At 45.1% G+C, this 15,192-nt stretch overlaps 2 protein-coding genes across 5 annotated transcripts in view; one reads left to right on the top strand and one right to left on the bottom strand.

Moving 5' to 3' along the window:
• USP39 (ubiquitin specific peptidase 39) overlaps nt 1-6,164 on the bottom strand; it is a 58,813-nt gene extending 52,649 nt beyond the window's left edge. For all 4 annotated transcript variants that reach the window (XM_077134823.1, XM_077134821.1, XM_077134822.1 and 1 more), the window contains exons 1-4: nt 5,843-6,164; nt 3,730-3,799; nt 2,330-2,424; nt 1,233-1,369 (exon numbers count right to left, since the gene is read on the bottom strand). In XM_077134823.1, the coding sequence (XP_076990938.1) occupies nt 1,233-1,369; nt 2,330-2,424; nt 3,730-3,799; nt 5,843-6,116 (576 nt within the window). In that variant the 5' untranslated portion in view covers nt 6,117-6,164. The remainder of the gene's footprint in view (nt 1-1,232; nt 1,370-2,329; nt 2,425-3,729; nt 3,800-5,842) is intronic.
• A 2,821-nt stretch (nt 6,165-8,985) lies between these two features.
• C17H2orf68 (chromosome 17 C2orf68 homolog) lies at nt 8,986-12,111 on the top strand. The gene is made up of 4 exons (XM_077134803.1): nt 8,986-9,213; nt 9,291-9,409; nt 10,278-10,429; nt 10,782-12,111. The coding sequence occupies exons 1-4, from the start codon at nt 9,107-9,109 to the stop codon at nt 10,902-10,904; spliced, it is 501 nt and encodes a 166-aa protein (XP_076990918.1). The 5' UTR covers nt 8,986-9,106; the 3' UTR covers nt 10,905-12,111.
• Nucleotides 12,112-15,192: the final 3,081 nt, after the last annotated feature.

Genomic DNA, 15,192 nt, shown 5'->3' with positions numbered 1-15,192 from the left:
GTAAGATGGGGTAAGTCCTCCCCACACAACTGGTCTAGAAGGGGAATCCGCATTTAATCCAAAATCACTAACTCACAGGTCTTTCCTCAGACCTCAAGCCTGACCGAGCCCGTGATAAATGCCTGCCTGAAAATGGAGGACACGCAAGTCCCTGAAGGCAGCAGGAGTCTAAGGCTCAGGTGTGGCCTCATGGAGCCAACAAATGTTCCAGGCTCAGGAAAAGGCGTGCCCCCTCACCTCTGAGCAGGACTGAGGAATTCCAGGACCCCCCACAACTGGAGGTGTGGGATCAGAATCTTGCCAGTCACAGAGCTACATGGACCATTCAAACAGATGATGGGCTGGACACAGATCATAACTAACTTGCTTTGAAACCTCAAATTTATTTCAGTTTCCCCCTCCATAAACACTGTCCCTAATTATGTTAATTTAACCTCAATTATTAAGAGGCCTGAACAACTTTTAAAAGTAGTACAAGTAGGGTGGGCCACAGTGGCTCAGCAGGCAGAGTTCTAGCCTGCCATGCCACAGACCCCTGGGTTCAATTCCCAGTGCCTGCCCATGCCCAAAAAATAAATACATAAAAATGCTATAAAAGTAGCATAAGTAAACAAAAATAAAGTAGCATTAGCAGTGCTTCCAAAACTCTGAACACACAGCTTTCTCTTAAAACAGAATATTCAGCACAATGAATATACAGCCATTTGCTGGGAAGGGAGATCATAAGTAACAACTCCATCATTAATTACCACCCAGGAGGACTTTACATGCATCCATGTAAGGACAGCAAGGGACTCTTGGCACAGGACCCAAACCAAAACCCACAGATTTAACATGTTGGCTGTTCTGGTCAAATCATAAGTCAAAAGTTGCCAGGAACTGGTACACAGCTCAGTGTACTCTCTCCTACACACGGTTCAATTCATATTTCTACTCCAAAGTGTAGACAGATAATTTATTACTTTGATTAGAAATTAGCCGTATCTTTTCATCCCCAGCCTTCAACTAATTATTAAAAAGCAGAAGTGATGGCTAGGTGGCAGACCATCAGCCAGACATAAGATTCCTGACTTCCTTACTCGGTTTCCCCTGTTCCTTCCAAAGTGAAAAAAGCCTCTCCAAACCCTAGGGGGCTGAAATTCTTCCCTGATCTCAGGGTGGGAAAGATCGCAGGGAGCCCCAGAATGGCTCCCAAGAGAAATGCCCTCAAACCAGCTCGCATAGACACAGACCGTGATATCCTCCAATGAGGAGTCAATGATCTCATAGTTGTCTGGAAGGCAGTAAAACTTGAGGGTGTGGAGGTTGAGAAAGACGTGGTGGCTGAACTGGACACTGTGAATATAGGCATGAGACTTCAAACCCCGGCCTGCAGGGAAGGATGAAAAGGCTGTTAAGTGCAAAGCAGAGACAACTTTCCTGTCATTGTTTTGTACTGGAACATGTTAGTATCAGCAAAACAAAATATTATGCCACCCCTGAAATGAATCTCCCACATGAACTTCTCTCATCACAAATTAAGCAAGAAAGAATATATAAGCTATCGTTTGGGGAAACTAACTTCATATACACAGTGTGAAATATTCACAAATTAGTTCCACATTTATTAATTAGAATTGGAAATACTCATGTACATACTATATATACATACTTAAATCTGCACATGTATGCATGCACACACAAACAGAGCCTGTGACAGTATGTCACCACTCAATCCTAAATTTCCAACTGCCCACATGAGGGCCAATCCTGCACCTATGGTACCTTTATTCACATTGCCACTGCTTTTTAGAAGCTCTCCCCTTTCATCCATTCAAACCCTACATATCGTGCCAGTTCAAGCCCCACCTTCTCCACGAACTCAACAGAAACACTCCAGCCAAAATTAACCTTTCCTTTTGTCAGCTCCTACTGCCCTTATTTATATTCACTAGCACACAGACTAGGAGCAATCTTTAAGGGCTGAGGGAGTTTGCTGATTGTTTTATGTGTTAACCTTCACCCCTTTTAAGAACAAAGAAAGTAGTTTATATTTCTTTTGAATCCTCCACTCTACTATGAACATTTGCTTGGTCTGAATAAGCTGGAATAATAAGTTCTCTGAAAATAAGATACCCTTTCAGATATATTCAGATTCTAAACCAATCAGAGAATCTCCTGTTGGTTTTCTAAAAGTATTCTGATTTTCTGGGGACAAATCATTAGATATGATTAGGGATTATTCGACATGACTCTTGATAGCAGCTTACTTTCTAAAAACTCTCCAAAGATCTGTGGCTAGTGCTGAAAACTCTACGTGTCTATCATATCACACGCAACATTTATTTACCCTGAAAGTACTTGCCGCACACCAGACAGGCATATGCATTGATATGCGAGAGGGAGATGGAGCACAGTTTTTCAAAGTCAAAATCGAGCACACTCCTAAAAGAAACAAAACAAAAGAAAAAACAATAGGGATGGATATCTAGGAGGCCACCCAACCGATGCAGTGCTTGCCAGTGTCAACTAGCACCCTGCAGAGAACGCTTCAACAACTGGCTATAAGCTGTAGGGAGCACTAACTATTGCCGCCTTGATGTTAAGTGGCACCTCCAGCCACAATGCCCCAAAGCGGACTCAGGTGTCTCAACCACACACAACCCCAAGGACCCCCTTGTTCACTAACTGATACGTATAACTGTTCAAGGATCTTCCACCTACTCACTTTCTCTGGAGGAAAAACTGTAAGAACTAGACTAAGTAGCAGGACCTCAACAGCATTCCGAATTAAAAGACCAAGGGTAGAAAGATATAAAAACTGTGAACAAATCCCTCTTATGAAAAAAAAATTATTACGGTCCATAAAAATAAACAGGGAGCCAAAAGATTTTTAGGGTAATACCAACAAACTGATCTATCCACATAAGTACAAAGTAATGATACATGAGGACTGAGCAGGGAAGGGACAAAAAACTTTATCTTCCCTGAAACCATGGTGGCAAAGGGATGTCTTCTGAAGTATCCCCCTCAATTAATTATAATAATTTTACAGAGCTGAGCTGTCTAATAAAGGCTTCACTAGCCACCTGTGGCTATTTATATTGAAATGTAAAAAAATGAAAATTGAATTAAATTTAAAATTCAGTTCCTTAGTTAAACAAGTCACCTTCCAAGAGTTCAATACCCACATGCGGCCTGTGCCTGCCACAGTTACAGAGCCCGGCCCTCAGAACAATCCCACGGGTGCACAAGGTCCTAATGCACAGCACTTCCCTCAAGAACTGGCCGAGCAGCATTCTCAGATGCCATCTGGGCTCAGAGGAAAGGATGCCATGACGAGATAAATACCTCTGCTTTAGGATAAACATTTTTTTCTGAGCTGAATCCCAGGCACCTAACCTAGTTCCTGGAACACAGTGAGCGCTCATAAATACTTCATTTTACCACTGTTGTTTGAAGGACACTGTTTCCCATTATTGCAACATGCAAATTCAAAATGAACTCAAGGTTCTTTATGCATGTGCCCACCCTCAAATAACGTTCCTGTCCTACAACATGCACCTAACCGTTCACAATGAAAGATAAAGGTTAATAATGGCAAGAAGCACAATTTTCTGGGCTTTAGAAAAATAAAGAAAACTTTAGAGGGGAACATTTATGAAATGGTGTGCGATATACAGCTCAAAGACCTTTCTGCAGAGATTGGGTGGATCTTTTTGCTACCTTCAGCATCCCTGTCCTACTGACCTGTTAATGGTGTCCAGGTAAGGGCAGTGGCGGCTCCTCCGATCCTCAGAATCCACACGGCCATTCTTTGCTAGAAAGGAAACAACCACAGGGCTTTGAAAATGGGAACCTGTACTGAGAGTTAACTACGAGTGGAAGCAAAGAAACAGAAATGGAGTAAGCTAATCAAGATGAGTTCCTAAACAGGCAGCCTCATGACACCCAGAAAAGCCCATTAATGGCACAAGCCACAAACTGGGAGAATGTGTTTAGAACCCATATAACCAACAAAGGATTAGCCTGCAAATTACATTAAAAAATCCACGAATCAATAGGAAAAAGACAAAAACCCAACGGAAAAGTGAGTCAAAGACATGAAAAGGTATTTCTTAAAAGAGGACTACAGGCCACAAACATGTGAAAAGATGTTCAACTTCGTCAATAATCAAAGATCTGTAAGTTTCCTTGCACAATGACGTCCCGGCCTGGGGAGGCAGAGATAGTATCTCCCTAAGAGGGAAAAGGGCAGGGACATTCACTGCCCATTATAAAATATACACGTTCTTTAAGTACAGGCTTCAATTCCGTAAAGCAACCCACTGTGCTTAAGGGTGCCACTCAGACCTCTTCATACTGCTCCATGGAAGCTGACACAAATGCTAACAGTCTGGCTACTGCTATTACTGTAACAAACTGTTCTTCATCTCCAACCATGAATCTCATGTCCTCCATTGGCATCCATGAAACAAATTAGCTCGCAGACAGGGAAAATCTTAGACCTTTCACAGTTCTTAACAAGTGAAAGATTTAAAGATGTACATTCATGTTGTTCTTTAAACCATACTTGTACATTATATTCAGTCTTAATTCCGGTGATATACCCCAAGATAAAAATAAAAGTTAAAGGGAGAAAAAAAGACAAGACAGTAACACTAACAGGGATCCTTAGCATGTCCCTGAGAAAACAATCTCACCACAACGAGGTGAAATAACTGAGAAACCATTTCCATTCCCAGGAAGAGAAAACCTGGGTCTGAGAGAGGATTTAATAAAGGAAATCAGACAGTACCCTAAAATTATGCATTAGATAATTCAAAGAATATTTACCAAGTACTTTCTATAAACAAGGTGCTATTCTGGACTTTGAACATAATACAAAAATACAACCGACACTAAGTTAAGGAACTTAAGAGCTAATGTTACAGTTTAATCATATGGATAGTCAGGACCACAGCAGAATTACAAAATCTTGGAGAAAAAGACTCCACCCTCAGCAACCCACCCCTAGCACGTTGCCTAGCCGTACATTCACCTGCTACTTCCTCAGGCTCCTACTAATTCAGCAGAATGTAAGTATATAGGAATATGTTGAAATCAGAGTACAAAGTCAGCGAAGGTAAGGATGATGAAGTTAGGGAGAGCAGGAAAAGCTTCAGAAGTGGTGAAAATCTACTTAATGATTGGCAGGAGTTCAACAAGCAGAAGAAAGCACTCAAGACAAATCCACACATCGCAGATGAGGTCTGCAGGAACTCATCCTTCTCAGAAGTGTAAGGGAAGGAGAAAGTGGCTCGCAATAGGAGGCAAAAGGGACACTCATGGATGGGAGTCACAGACTCATTAGACATTGTTAGAAGAGTCCTCAACGGTCACTGCTTCCAGGACTACTTCCACTAATTGACAGACCGATAGACACGTGAAACTCTTTTGTTCAAACCACAGCAACTCGGTTTTAGAGGCAGATCTAGAATTCAGCTCCCCTAGCAGCGACAACCCCGGAGAACGGGGCATGGCGGAGCAGGGCCCAGAGTACCGGCTTTCGACACTGATCGGATTCCAGAAATTACTGCAGGGTCCATACTTCGGGGTTGTTGTGAAAATCAGAGAAAAATAAGACCTACGAAGTAATTAACACAGCGCGTAGCCCACGATAAAGGGAAACTGCTGTCCATGTTAGTATGAGAAATATTATAACGACGGCTAGCCTTAAGGTTAGTGCTTTCGCACTAAAAGACAGTCGAGTTAGAGAGGCAACACCCAGGGAACCTGGGTTTTCTCCCCGGGAGGAGCACCGGGGAAAGGTGCAGAAAGCGAGGGCGGCGCGAGGGTAGGGCCCACACCCGGCCCCGCGCACCTCGCACCTCCCGCTCGGGTTCCGAGTCCTCGTCAGCCTCACGCTCCCGCTTCACCCGCACGACAGGGACTGCCGGAGTCGGGGCCTCCCGCGCGCTCGCCGGCTCGGCCTCCCGCTTCACGCGCACCGGACTGCCTCGGGAGCTCGCCACCTCAGGCTCCCGCTCCCGCTCCCGATCTCGCTCCCGCTTGACCCGCCCCGAGCTGCTCCGCGAATCGGACTCGCGCTTCCCGCGGGCGGAACCCCGAGACTCCCGCTTGGACCGGCCGGACATCGTTGCAACGGGCCTCACCGCCCCGCGCAGGCGCCAGGAGTACTGGCGCTTGCGGCACCCGGCCAATCAGGAGGGCAGCTGTGACCGAGTCCGAAGCCCTCTACGGGTGGGCGATGGGGCCAAACCGCGCTGCAGGAAACTCGTGAGAAGTGCTGAAATTTTCTGGCGGTGTAGGCGCTGCGCGCGCACCCAGGACGACATGCAGGCCCACTGCAACTCTGCCCTTAATTTCTGTCTTAAAAAGGCAGGACTGTTGTTGAAGAAGACCGTATATCTACATAGCTTTTACAATATGAGAAGACCGGATAGCTATATAGCTTTTACAATATGACTGTGTGAATGTGAAAACCCTGTGCAGGGTATAGACAGATGAGAAAAAAAGGAAAAAAAAAAGATTAAAAATAAATAAATAATAGGGGGAGATAAATGATAAAAATTAAATAGATTGAAATACTGTGTGTCTATGAGCTGAGACTTAGCATCAAGGGATTGAGAAAACCTTCTTGACCAAAAGGGGGAAGAGGGAAATGAGACAAAGTGTCAATGGCTGAGAGATTCCAAACAGAATCGAGAGGTTATCCTGGAGGTTATTCTTATGCATCAAGTAGATATCATCTTGTTTTTCAAGATGTAATAGAGAGGCTGGAGGGAACTGCCTGAAATTGTAGAGCTGTGTTCCAGTAGCCATGTTTCTTGAGGATGATTGAATAATGATACAGCTGTAACAATGTGACTGTGTGATTGTGAAAACCTTGTGTCTGATGCTCCTTTTATCTACCTTGTCAACAAAGGAGTAGAACAGATGGAATAAAAATAAATAATAGGGGGAATAAATGCTAAAATAAATTTAGTTTAAATGCTAGTGATGAATGAAAGCAAGGGGTAAGGGGTATGGTAGGTATAATCTTTTCTTTTCTTTCCTGTGTTCGTTTTATTTCTTTTTCTAATGTCTTTTTATTTCTTTTTCTGTATTAATGCAAATGTTCTAAGAAATGATGAATATGCAACTAAGTGATGATATTGTGAATTACTGATTATGTATGTTATTTTATTTTTTTAATTAATAAATAAATTTTAAAAAAAAAGAAATACTGTGGGTCTAAGTACATGGAATCTTGAATATGGCATGAGATCTTGTTGGTCTGCTGAGGCTAGTGTGGTGTCCAACATATCCCGGAGTAATGTGGGCAGAGAATAAAGAAATATTTGCAAGGTTGCCTTGGGGGACCAGGGAGAAGGGAGGAAATATTCAACTTCCCGTATTTGGAGAATTTCTAATATTCTCGCAAGCAGTGGGGACAACAAAATGAATACATTGAGCCCTTAATCTTGCGGTTCGCCCTTATGAAATTTATTCCTATAAAGGATAGGCTAAGCCTACTTAAAATTAAATCTAAGAATCATGGGCAGAGAACATATTTTGTTGCTCAGTTGTGGCCTCTCTCTCGAAGCCAACTTGGCAAATGAACTCACTGCCCTTCCCTCTATGTGGGGCATGACTCCCAGGGGTGTAAATCTACCTGGCAACATGGGATAGAAATCCCTGGATGATTCGGGACCCAGCATCAAGGGATTGAGAAAGCCTTCTTGATCAAAAGGGGGAAAGAGAAAAAAGGAGTCAAAATAAAGTTTCAATGGCTGAGAGATTTCAAACAGAGTTGAGAAGTTATCTTAGAGTATGCGTTTATATGGATATCCCTTTTTAGTTCATGGTGTATTGGAGTGGCTGGAGGGAAGTATCTGAAACTGTTGAGCTGTGTTCCAGTAGCCTTGATTCTCGAAGATGATTGTGTAACAATATAACTTTTACAATGTGACTGTGTGATTGTGAAAACCTTGTGTCTGTTGCTCCTTTTATCCAGGGTATGGACATATGAGTAAAAAAATATATGGAAATAAATAAATAAATAATGGTGGGACAAAGGGTAGAATAAATTGGGTGCATGAAAATGCTAGTGGTCAATGAAAGGGAGGGGCATGGCACTATGAATTTTGTCTTTAATTGTTTTTTTCTGGAATGATGCAAATGTTCTAAAAATGAATCATGGTTATTTGTAAAACTTTCGACTTGATATTTTGAGAACATTCACAATTTTAACAGCTGATCTAATAGTATCTAAGTTAGAATTTAAGAACTTTACTATCTGAAAAAAATGATCATGGTGATGAATACACAACTATGTGATGATATTGTGAGCCACTGATTGTGGAATGTATGTGTGTAAAGATTTATCAATAAAAACATTTTTTTCAATACACTTTACTCAGATAAGAGAAAGGAAGGAAGGAAGGAAGGCTGTGGGTCAATGAGAGGGAGGGGTAAAGGGTACGGGGATGTATGAGCTCTTTTTTTTTCTTTTTCTGAAGTGATGGAAATGTTCTAAAAATGATCATGGTGAAGAATACACAACTATGTGATGATATTGTGAGTCACTGATTGTATAATATGATTGGACTGTATATGTATGGATATTTCTCAATAAAAATATTTTTTAAGAAGGCAGGACAGAACTTCCTACCCACCAGGGAGTTTCCTTCCCTGACCACTGATCTGCTGCATAGCTTGTATTTCCTAGAGTTTTGCCTAAATGGAGTTATATACTATGTGCTCCTTTTTCACCTGTCATTCAGGTATGTTACTGGGTGCATCAAGAGACTTGGACTGTACCCCACTGACACCCTGGCTCCTCCCTCCACGCCGAGGCGTGCTGGGCGGGCTGCGGAAGGGGCTTCCCGGGCACTGGTCCTCACCCACCGCGGCCCCGCTTACAAACGAGAAAACAAGGCCAAGCAGCGCGGCCCTCACCGCGCGCCACCCCCACCCCCAAACTCCGCGCACGGCGACGTTCGGCCCCACGGGCCTCCCGCGACCGGAAGTCACGTCTCAGAGCCTGAAGGCAAGCGAGGGCCGCGGCGGGCCTCTCCCGGCGGAGGTGGGGGCGGCCGTTGGGGCTGTTGAGGAGACTGCGGATCGCCGCGCGGGGCTCCAGATGGATGCGGCGCCGGACCCCGGGCCGGGGCTCTGCTGCAAGCCTGGCGGGCGGCTGGACATGAGCCACGGCTTCGTACACCACATCCGACGGAACCAGCTCGCCCGGTACCGCCCCGCTCCGCACCGCTGTCCCCGGCCCTGGCCTGCTCGGCCGTCCCTGACTCTCGCTCGGCTCCCCGCAGGGACGACTACGACAAGAAGGTGAAGCAGGCGGCCAAGGAGAAGGTGAGGAGGCGGCACACGCCGGCGCCCACGCGGCCCCGCAAGCCCGACCTGCAGGTGTATCTGCCGCGACGCCGAGGTGAGGCCGCCTGCCCCGCCAGCTGGCTACTTTCAGCCGCGCGCGCCGCCGGGGACCTGCCGCCTGCGACGCACTCCCCTTCTCGGTGTGGAAAAAGCCAGTTCTCGACCCCCGAGGCTCAGTTCGCCTGGTCCCTTCCCGGAACGTCCGCCACAGTGCTCCCGCTCCGCTCAGTGACCCCCCTAGGGCAACAGGCGGGGCTCACGGCCCCCAGTTAAGAATCACTGTTACGGGCGATGTCTGGGAAACGATAGAAGCCGGCGAGAAGTTATCTGTCGGTTTGTCCGGCCTTATTGTGCCTTTTTATCCTCTATACCTGGTGGTGAGAAAGCCTGGCACAGATAGAAGCGCTCAGGGCCCAATTGTGGAATGTCGCCCAAATGCAGCAAATGGCTTTTCCCCCCTGCTTCTTTTCGATGCTTTCAGCTTGTATGTATGCCAACCCCTTTAGTCTTTAAAGGACTCCAGAATAGAAATTCTTATCCTTTCTGTTTCGCAGGAAACTGTGGCAGGGAAAGGTTAGGTAACTTGCCTTGAGATTTCAGAGATAGTAAATGGCAGAACCTGCATTTGAACCCAGGCAGAGTGGCTCCAGAGGCTTCTCTATCCTCTTCTCCTCCACTACCTTCCACCCCTATTCACCAGACATGTGTATTGTGCATCTGAAATATGTCGGGGTGCTAGCCTCCAAGGAGGTGGGAGGTATATTAATAACATCACTTCTGATTGGCAGCACACTACACATACACACTTTTGGGCACCTCAGAAGACTAGGTTTTTCTGTACAGTATGTTTTAATGCATGGTCTTTATGGGCAAGGGCTCTAGCAGCCCTCCCCCCTTCCTCTCACTCTGGTTCATCCCTCCAGATGGCTCTACCCGCCCAAGCAACCCAGATTATGAGGAGTCCAGTGAAAGCAGCAGTAGTGGTGGCTCTGAGATGGAGCCGTCTGGGCATCAGCTCTTCTGCTTAGAATATGAGGCGGACAGCGGAGAGGTCACATCAGTTATCGTGTATCAGGTATGCCTCATGTGGAAACAGCTGCAGCCTGAAGGTCCTGGGCCATAGTAGAAATCACTGCCAGACCCTGAGCCAGTGTTTTCCTCAGGGCCAGTGGGAAATGTCTGCTCCATGTGGGAGCATAGGACTGCCAGTGATGCTTTACTAGCACAGGTCACTCCCATCATAAGGTGATACTTGGTGGGGAACAGGGAGGGCTCACTACCACCCATTGAGAATTACTATTACAGGAAATACCTGGGAAATGACCAGAGCCAGCATGAAGCTGTTAGCCAGTATTGTCTAGGGTCAGGGCAGGTCGCCTTTGCAGAAGACGCCCAGCTCTGAGCTTCCTGACTCTTCCTCCATGTAGGATGATGATCCAGAAAGGGTGAGTGAGGAGGTGTCAACCCACACGCCTCTGGAGCCACCCATGCGAGAGGCCCTCAAGTTGCGTATCAAAGAGGAGATTGCAAAGCGCCAGAGCCGCCACTGACCAGGTTGAACACATTCTCTCCAAGCTGGATTCGCTACAGCATTCAAAATAATTCTGCCCAGGGAGCTCACCCCTAGTTTGGGTGTGCTAGAACCAGTCTTTGCTGACTTTGAAACCCACCACCCCATCCAACTTCACAGCTGCTCCATCCACAGAAGAAGGGTGCTGCAGGACTACACCTAGCCAACTTCCTTGCAGCCATTCTTTCCTGTGTGTTGGTCCATTTGACCAGCCTAATATTCTGGAATTTTTCAAGAACTGTTCACCTAGCTTGGTGTTTTAGAAGCAGAGACTCCAGGCAGAGCTGGGGTTTATGAAGCTTTCTCATTGAGGTCTTATGCTATGGGACACATGGCCACTGCTGCTCCCCCCCCAGCTCCATGAGCTATGTTATTTTATGGTTCCTTTTTTGTGCATGTTCCTGCTCACTTCCATCCAGTGTCATGTTTTCCTAGCTCTTTTTCTCAGCTCTATTTCTTTGTTCTTTCCTTCAACCCATCCATCTGCCTCAGGTAGACTCCATCAATTCTCCTTCCACCCCGCGACCCTCATATGAACGCCCGCCCTCATGTGACTGCCCTCAGGATATCAGTCATACAGGAACCTTATGAATGTTGTTGCACTTCCAGCCGCTCAGGGCTTTGCACATAGGGAGTTCTGAGAATCTACTTACTCATGAGCTCGCCAGGTAACGGCTGCCAATAAAGTGGGAGACCCTTCGTATTTGAGGCGTACTTGCAAGCTGTCTTCCTCCTTTTCCATGGCTTTGGCAAGTTTCTCACATGCCCCATGCCTTGTGCTGTCTAGATAGGAGACCTAGAAAGAAGATGCCAGAGCTGAATTGCAAGGATCTCTTGCAGGAAAACTGCCTTGGTTAGGGCTGCAGAATTCTAGCTTTTAACCTTATCCCTATCGGGGAATAGACTATCCTCTGCTCAGAGTAAAGGGGGATTATCTAAACAATTTTGAAACTGACTCTCCAAATGTGGTTTAGCAGTCTTAAACATACACAAAACAGAAAGGGAAACTTAACATAAGCAATAATTGCCTGTTGGGAGCTCTAATTGCAAAAAGTCCTGACCAGTGTCCCAAAGGAAGTGAAACAAGCCTCTGCCCTCTGCCCCATCTCCTGCTCCATGCTTTCTCAGTTCCTACCTCCTAAGTATATAAACTGAGATCCTTGGAATAAAGATTCCCAGGAATATAACTGCTTCCATCTCATGAACATTTTTCCTAATGCTGGGTTAGGTTAAGGTCTGAGAAGAACATAAGACATGCTGCGCACTGAGGTTTAGCGTTACTTCAGTTTTCCAGCAAGTTGGCCTAACCTCAGTGACTTGAAATGTGAGGTTTACATGAGCCCATGAGGCACTGAGACTTACAAAAATCAAAGCCCACTGCCCCAGGAGTTTTCCACATCAGAGGTTCAAGATCAATCTGGTCTTATCTCTCTCAGCAGCTTTTCCCCAAAGGACACCTGAGGGTAATGCTGGTTTGTGCACTATACCCACCAAAATGGGGTAAGGAACTACTTTAATTACACCATTTAAAATCACTAAGCCACAGCTTGCAGTGCCAGAAGGATGCTGGGAAGGTGAGTGAAGTGAATAAGAAGGGCCTAGTGGCAAAGTTGGCCAGGGACCAGAGTGCCTCTAACCCAGGAAGCTAGTCCAAGGCTAAATGCCTTAAATTTACCAGTCTTGGGCTCAGTTCTCCTTTCACAGGAAGGTCTTTGCCCTCTACTTATTCAGCTGGCCTGGAAGTGCCTTTTGACAACAGTATTAAGTATCCTTCAATGCCTCCTGAGTCAAGGAGGCCCTGCCAAACTCCACCCGTATTCTTCCTGCAAGTCGGAAGACCAGTAATTTTAGTCCTCCAGCTCTTAACTGATCTTATGACTTGGAACATAGGATTTCACTGGACCTCTTAGATAAGTTTCCTAATCTGGAAATGCTTTTTGGGTCTGTGTGCTCACATCTGGATCTCCTATTTCCTGGTTTTATTTTATTTAGAACTGACAAGCTCAGAAGAGGAGTTGGGGGGATGGCACCTGAAACCTTAGCTTCCTGTTTTATGAGAAAGGAAGAAGGCAGCGTTTAGTGTGAAACTTCTTTGTTCTTTTTTGTTTGTCCTGTGATCCTCACAAAGACCCTCTCAGTAGGAGACGGATGGGAACACCTTGCTTTTAAACTTTTTTCTTGGGCCATTTTGCTTATGGAGTATGTCACAAATATTTTCCATACAAGAAAACATTCTAATGTGTGACTAATTTATGCAGTGTTTACATACAACACTAAGGCTGGTACTAAAATGAGAGGTTGCTGGCCCACTGGAGATGTACACACACATTTGAATGATGCTGCTATTACTTCAGATGTGCCTGAAATGCCTGTCTGGACATGGTCCTTGGAGCCAGCTTATGGCCTTGTAGTTCAGCTTCATTGTTTATTGCCACCCGTCATCTGGAGTTCAAGATGGTACTTTTCAGTTTATTCACCAGACTTGTTTCCATTCATCATTCAGCAATTTGGAAAATTGGTGCTTTGCCATCCAGAGTGTGTTCCAAAATGTTTCCCACAGGCTCTAGAGGCGTCCCAAAGAGGACCAACCCTCTCTGTGGTGCAGTGGCAACAGTGTTGGACTGAGTGAACTTTCCAGTGGGCTGCTTCAGACTCAACATTCATTTGACTAGATTCATTCTTAGCTTTCAAAAAAAAGTCTGGTAGCCTGATAAACGTATCTCATGCCATCCAAAATGGAGTGCTCTTACTGAAGGTAACCCTCGAATTTTAAGGCTTTGTGTTTCCTGGGCCACAGTGGGTTATGTTTCAAATAGAAGGAAATGGGTGGGTTTTTTAGGGGCTTTGGTCTATGCAAGAATAAACACTAAAGCTTAAGTCCTAGCCAGTTGGCAAGCATGGGAATCTTTCAGGAACTTAATGCAAGAAAGGAAGAGAAGAATGTAAAGCTTTTTGTACTGAGTAGGAGCCTCTGGAGTGCATCCAGCCAGTAGAACCAACGTGGGCGATAACAAATGCTTTCCCAGTAAGAATTTCTAAGAAATTTCCATCTCCATGGTCCACTCTGAGGGGCACTGCTAACTGAGATTAGCCCATACTGGCCGGAAGAAACCCTTTGGGGTGGGGAGTATTCACCTTGCTGTGTACTGGGCAGGATCCATGGATGATGGGCAGTGAATCCCCAGCTGATTCACAAAATCTAAATGAGGCCTTTGCATGTAGAAAAAGGAATAAAAATGTTACTTTCCTACCTCTAAGCCTTCTCTTTGTAGAATCACCATGGAATGGTAACAATTATTTGAAACATTTTGAGTTCCCTTGTTGAGTTCTTGTCCCTAAACACCCAGAATCAGATGTGCAAGAAGCCATAAGCACCCACCCCAAATTTCCCCCGGAGTTGGAGTGATGCTAGAAGGGAAAGCCAAGTGAATGGCTCCTCTGCTTTCTTAGAACCAACATAATGGGAGACTGGTGGCACTGGTGATGTTGTGGTGTTAAATGTATAAAAAGCCATGCTTTCTTCTGGTTTTTCTCTTCCAGTGTTTCTGCTACTTGGATGAATAAAAATATGCAAATTATTTGAAGGAAGATACTTTTCAAATACAGTTTGTTTTTTAACTAATAAACTTACTATTTTTACAGCACTGTCTTTGCCAAGAGTTGTAAAATCACTTGTGTCCATAAGGGAAGATGTAAAATCACTTGCATCAGTAAGGGAAGTGATGTGTGCCCTAAAGTCATTCAGTACCACGGAATCAGGGCATGGAAATCTCATTTCATGCTTGGCCTGATTTTTTTTAACCCCTGTAGGAAGAATCATGTTATTTAGTGCTTAATTTTTTCCTCCAGTTTTTTTTTTTTTAAGTTTTATTCACACATGAATATTTTAAGAGCTGCCCTGGTTGGAGCATAACTAGACTCACATGACATTAGAGTTCAAAGGAACCTTTAAAGATACCTGGTCCCCCTTAACTCATATGGGTTTGCCCACTACTACCTACGTATTAAGAGCCCTTCTGTGCAAAGGAGCACTGTCTTGGGGTAATTCTATTTTAGGGACCACTTATATTGTCATGATAAGCCAAACTCTGCCTCCTTGTCACAGCCCTGGAGCCATGTCTTACCCACTGCCATGTCAGGACAGCCAGTTTAAAACCTTAGTAGTTCTCACAGACCTTGGCTGTGGTAATGGCTCAAGAGGAGATGGTCAGTAGGTGTTACGTAAATTATGAATCTCCTGATGAAGTAGGAAGTGCTGAGGGTGCACA

Source organism: Tamandua tetradactyla, chromosome 17, assembly GCF_023851605.1.
Source record: "Tamandua tetradactyla isolate mTamTet1 chromosome 17, mTamTet1.pri, whole genome shotgun sequence".
NCBI classification, from domain to species: Eukaryota; Metazoa; Chordata; class Mammalia; order Pilosa; family Myrmecophagidae; genus Tamandua; species Tamandua tetradactyla.
The sequence above is the reverse complement of the archived record's forward strand: the minus strand, read 5'-3'. Positions and strand labels throughout refer to the sequence as shown.

Bases quoted from the DNA above. Each gene is read 5' to 3' on its own strand.
- C17H2orf68 (XM_077134803.1), top strand. From the start codon at position 9,107: ATGGATGCGGCGCCGGACCCCGGGCCGGGGCTCTGCTGCAAGCCTGGC. The intron at 9,214-9,290 runs GTACCGCCCCGC...GGCTCCCCGCAG, and splicing joins CGACGGAACCAGCTCGCCCG to GGACGACTACGACAAGAAGG. The intron at 10,430-10,781 runs GTATGCCTCATG...TCCTCCATGTAG, and splicing joins CATCAGTTATCGTGTATCAG to GATGATGATCCAGAAAGGGT.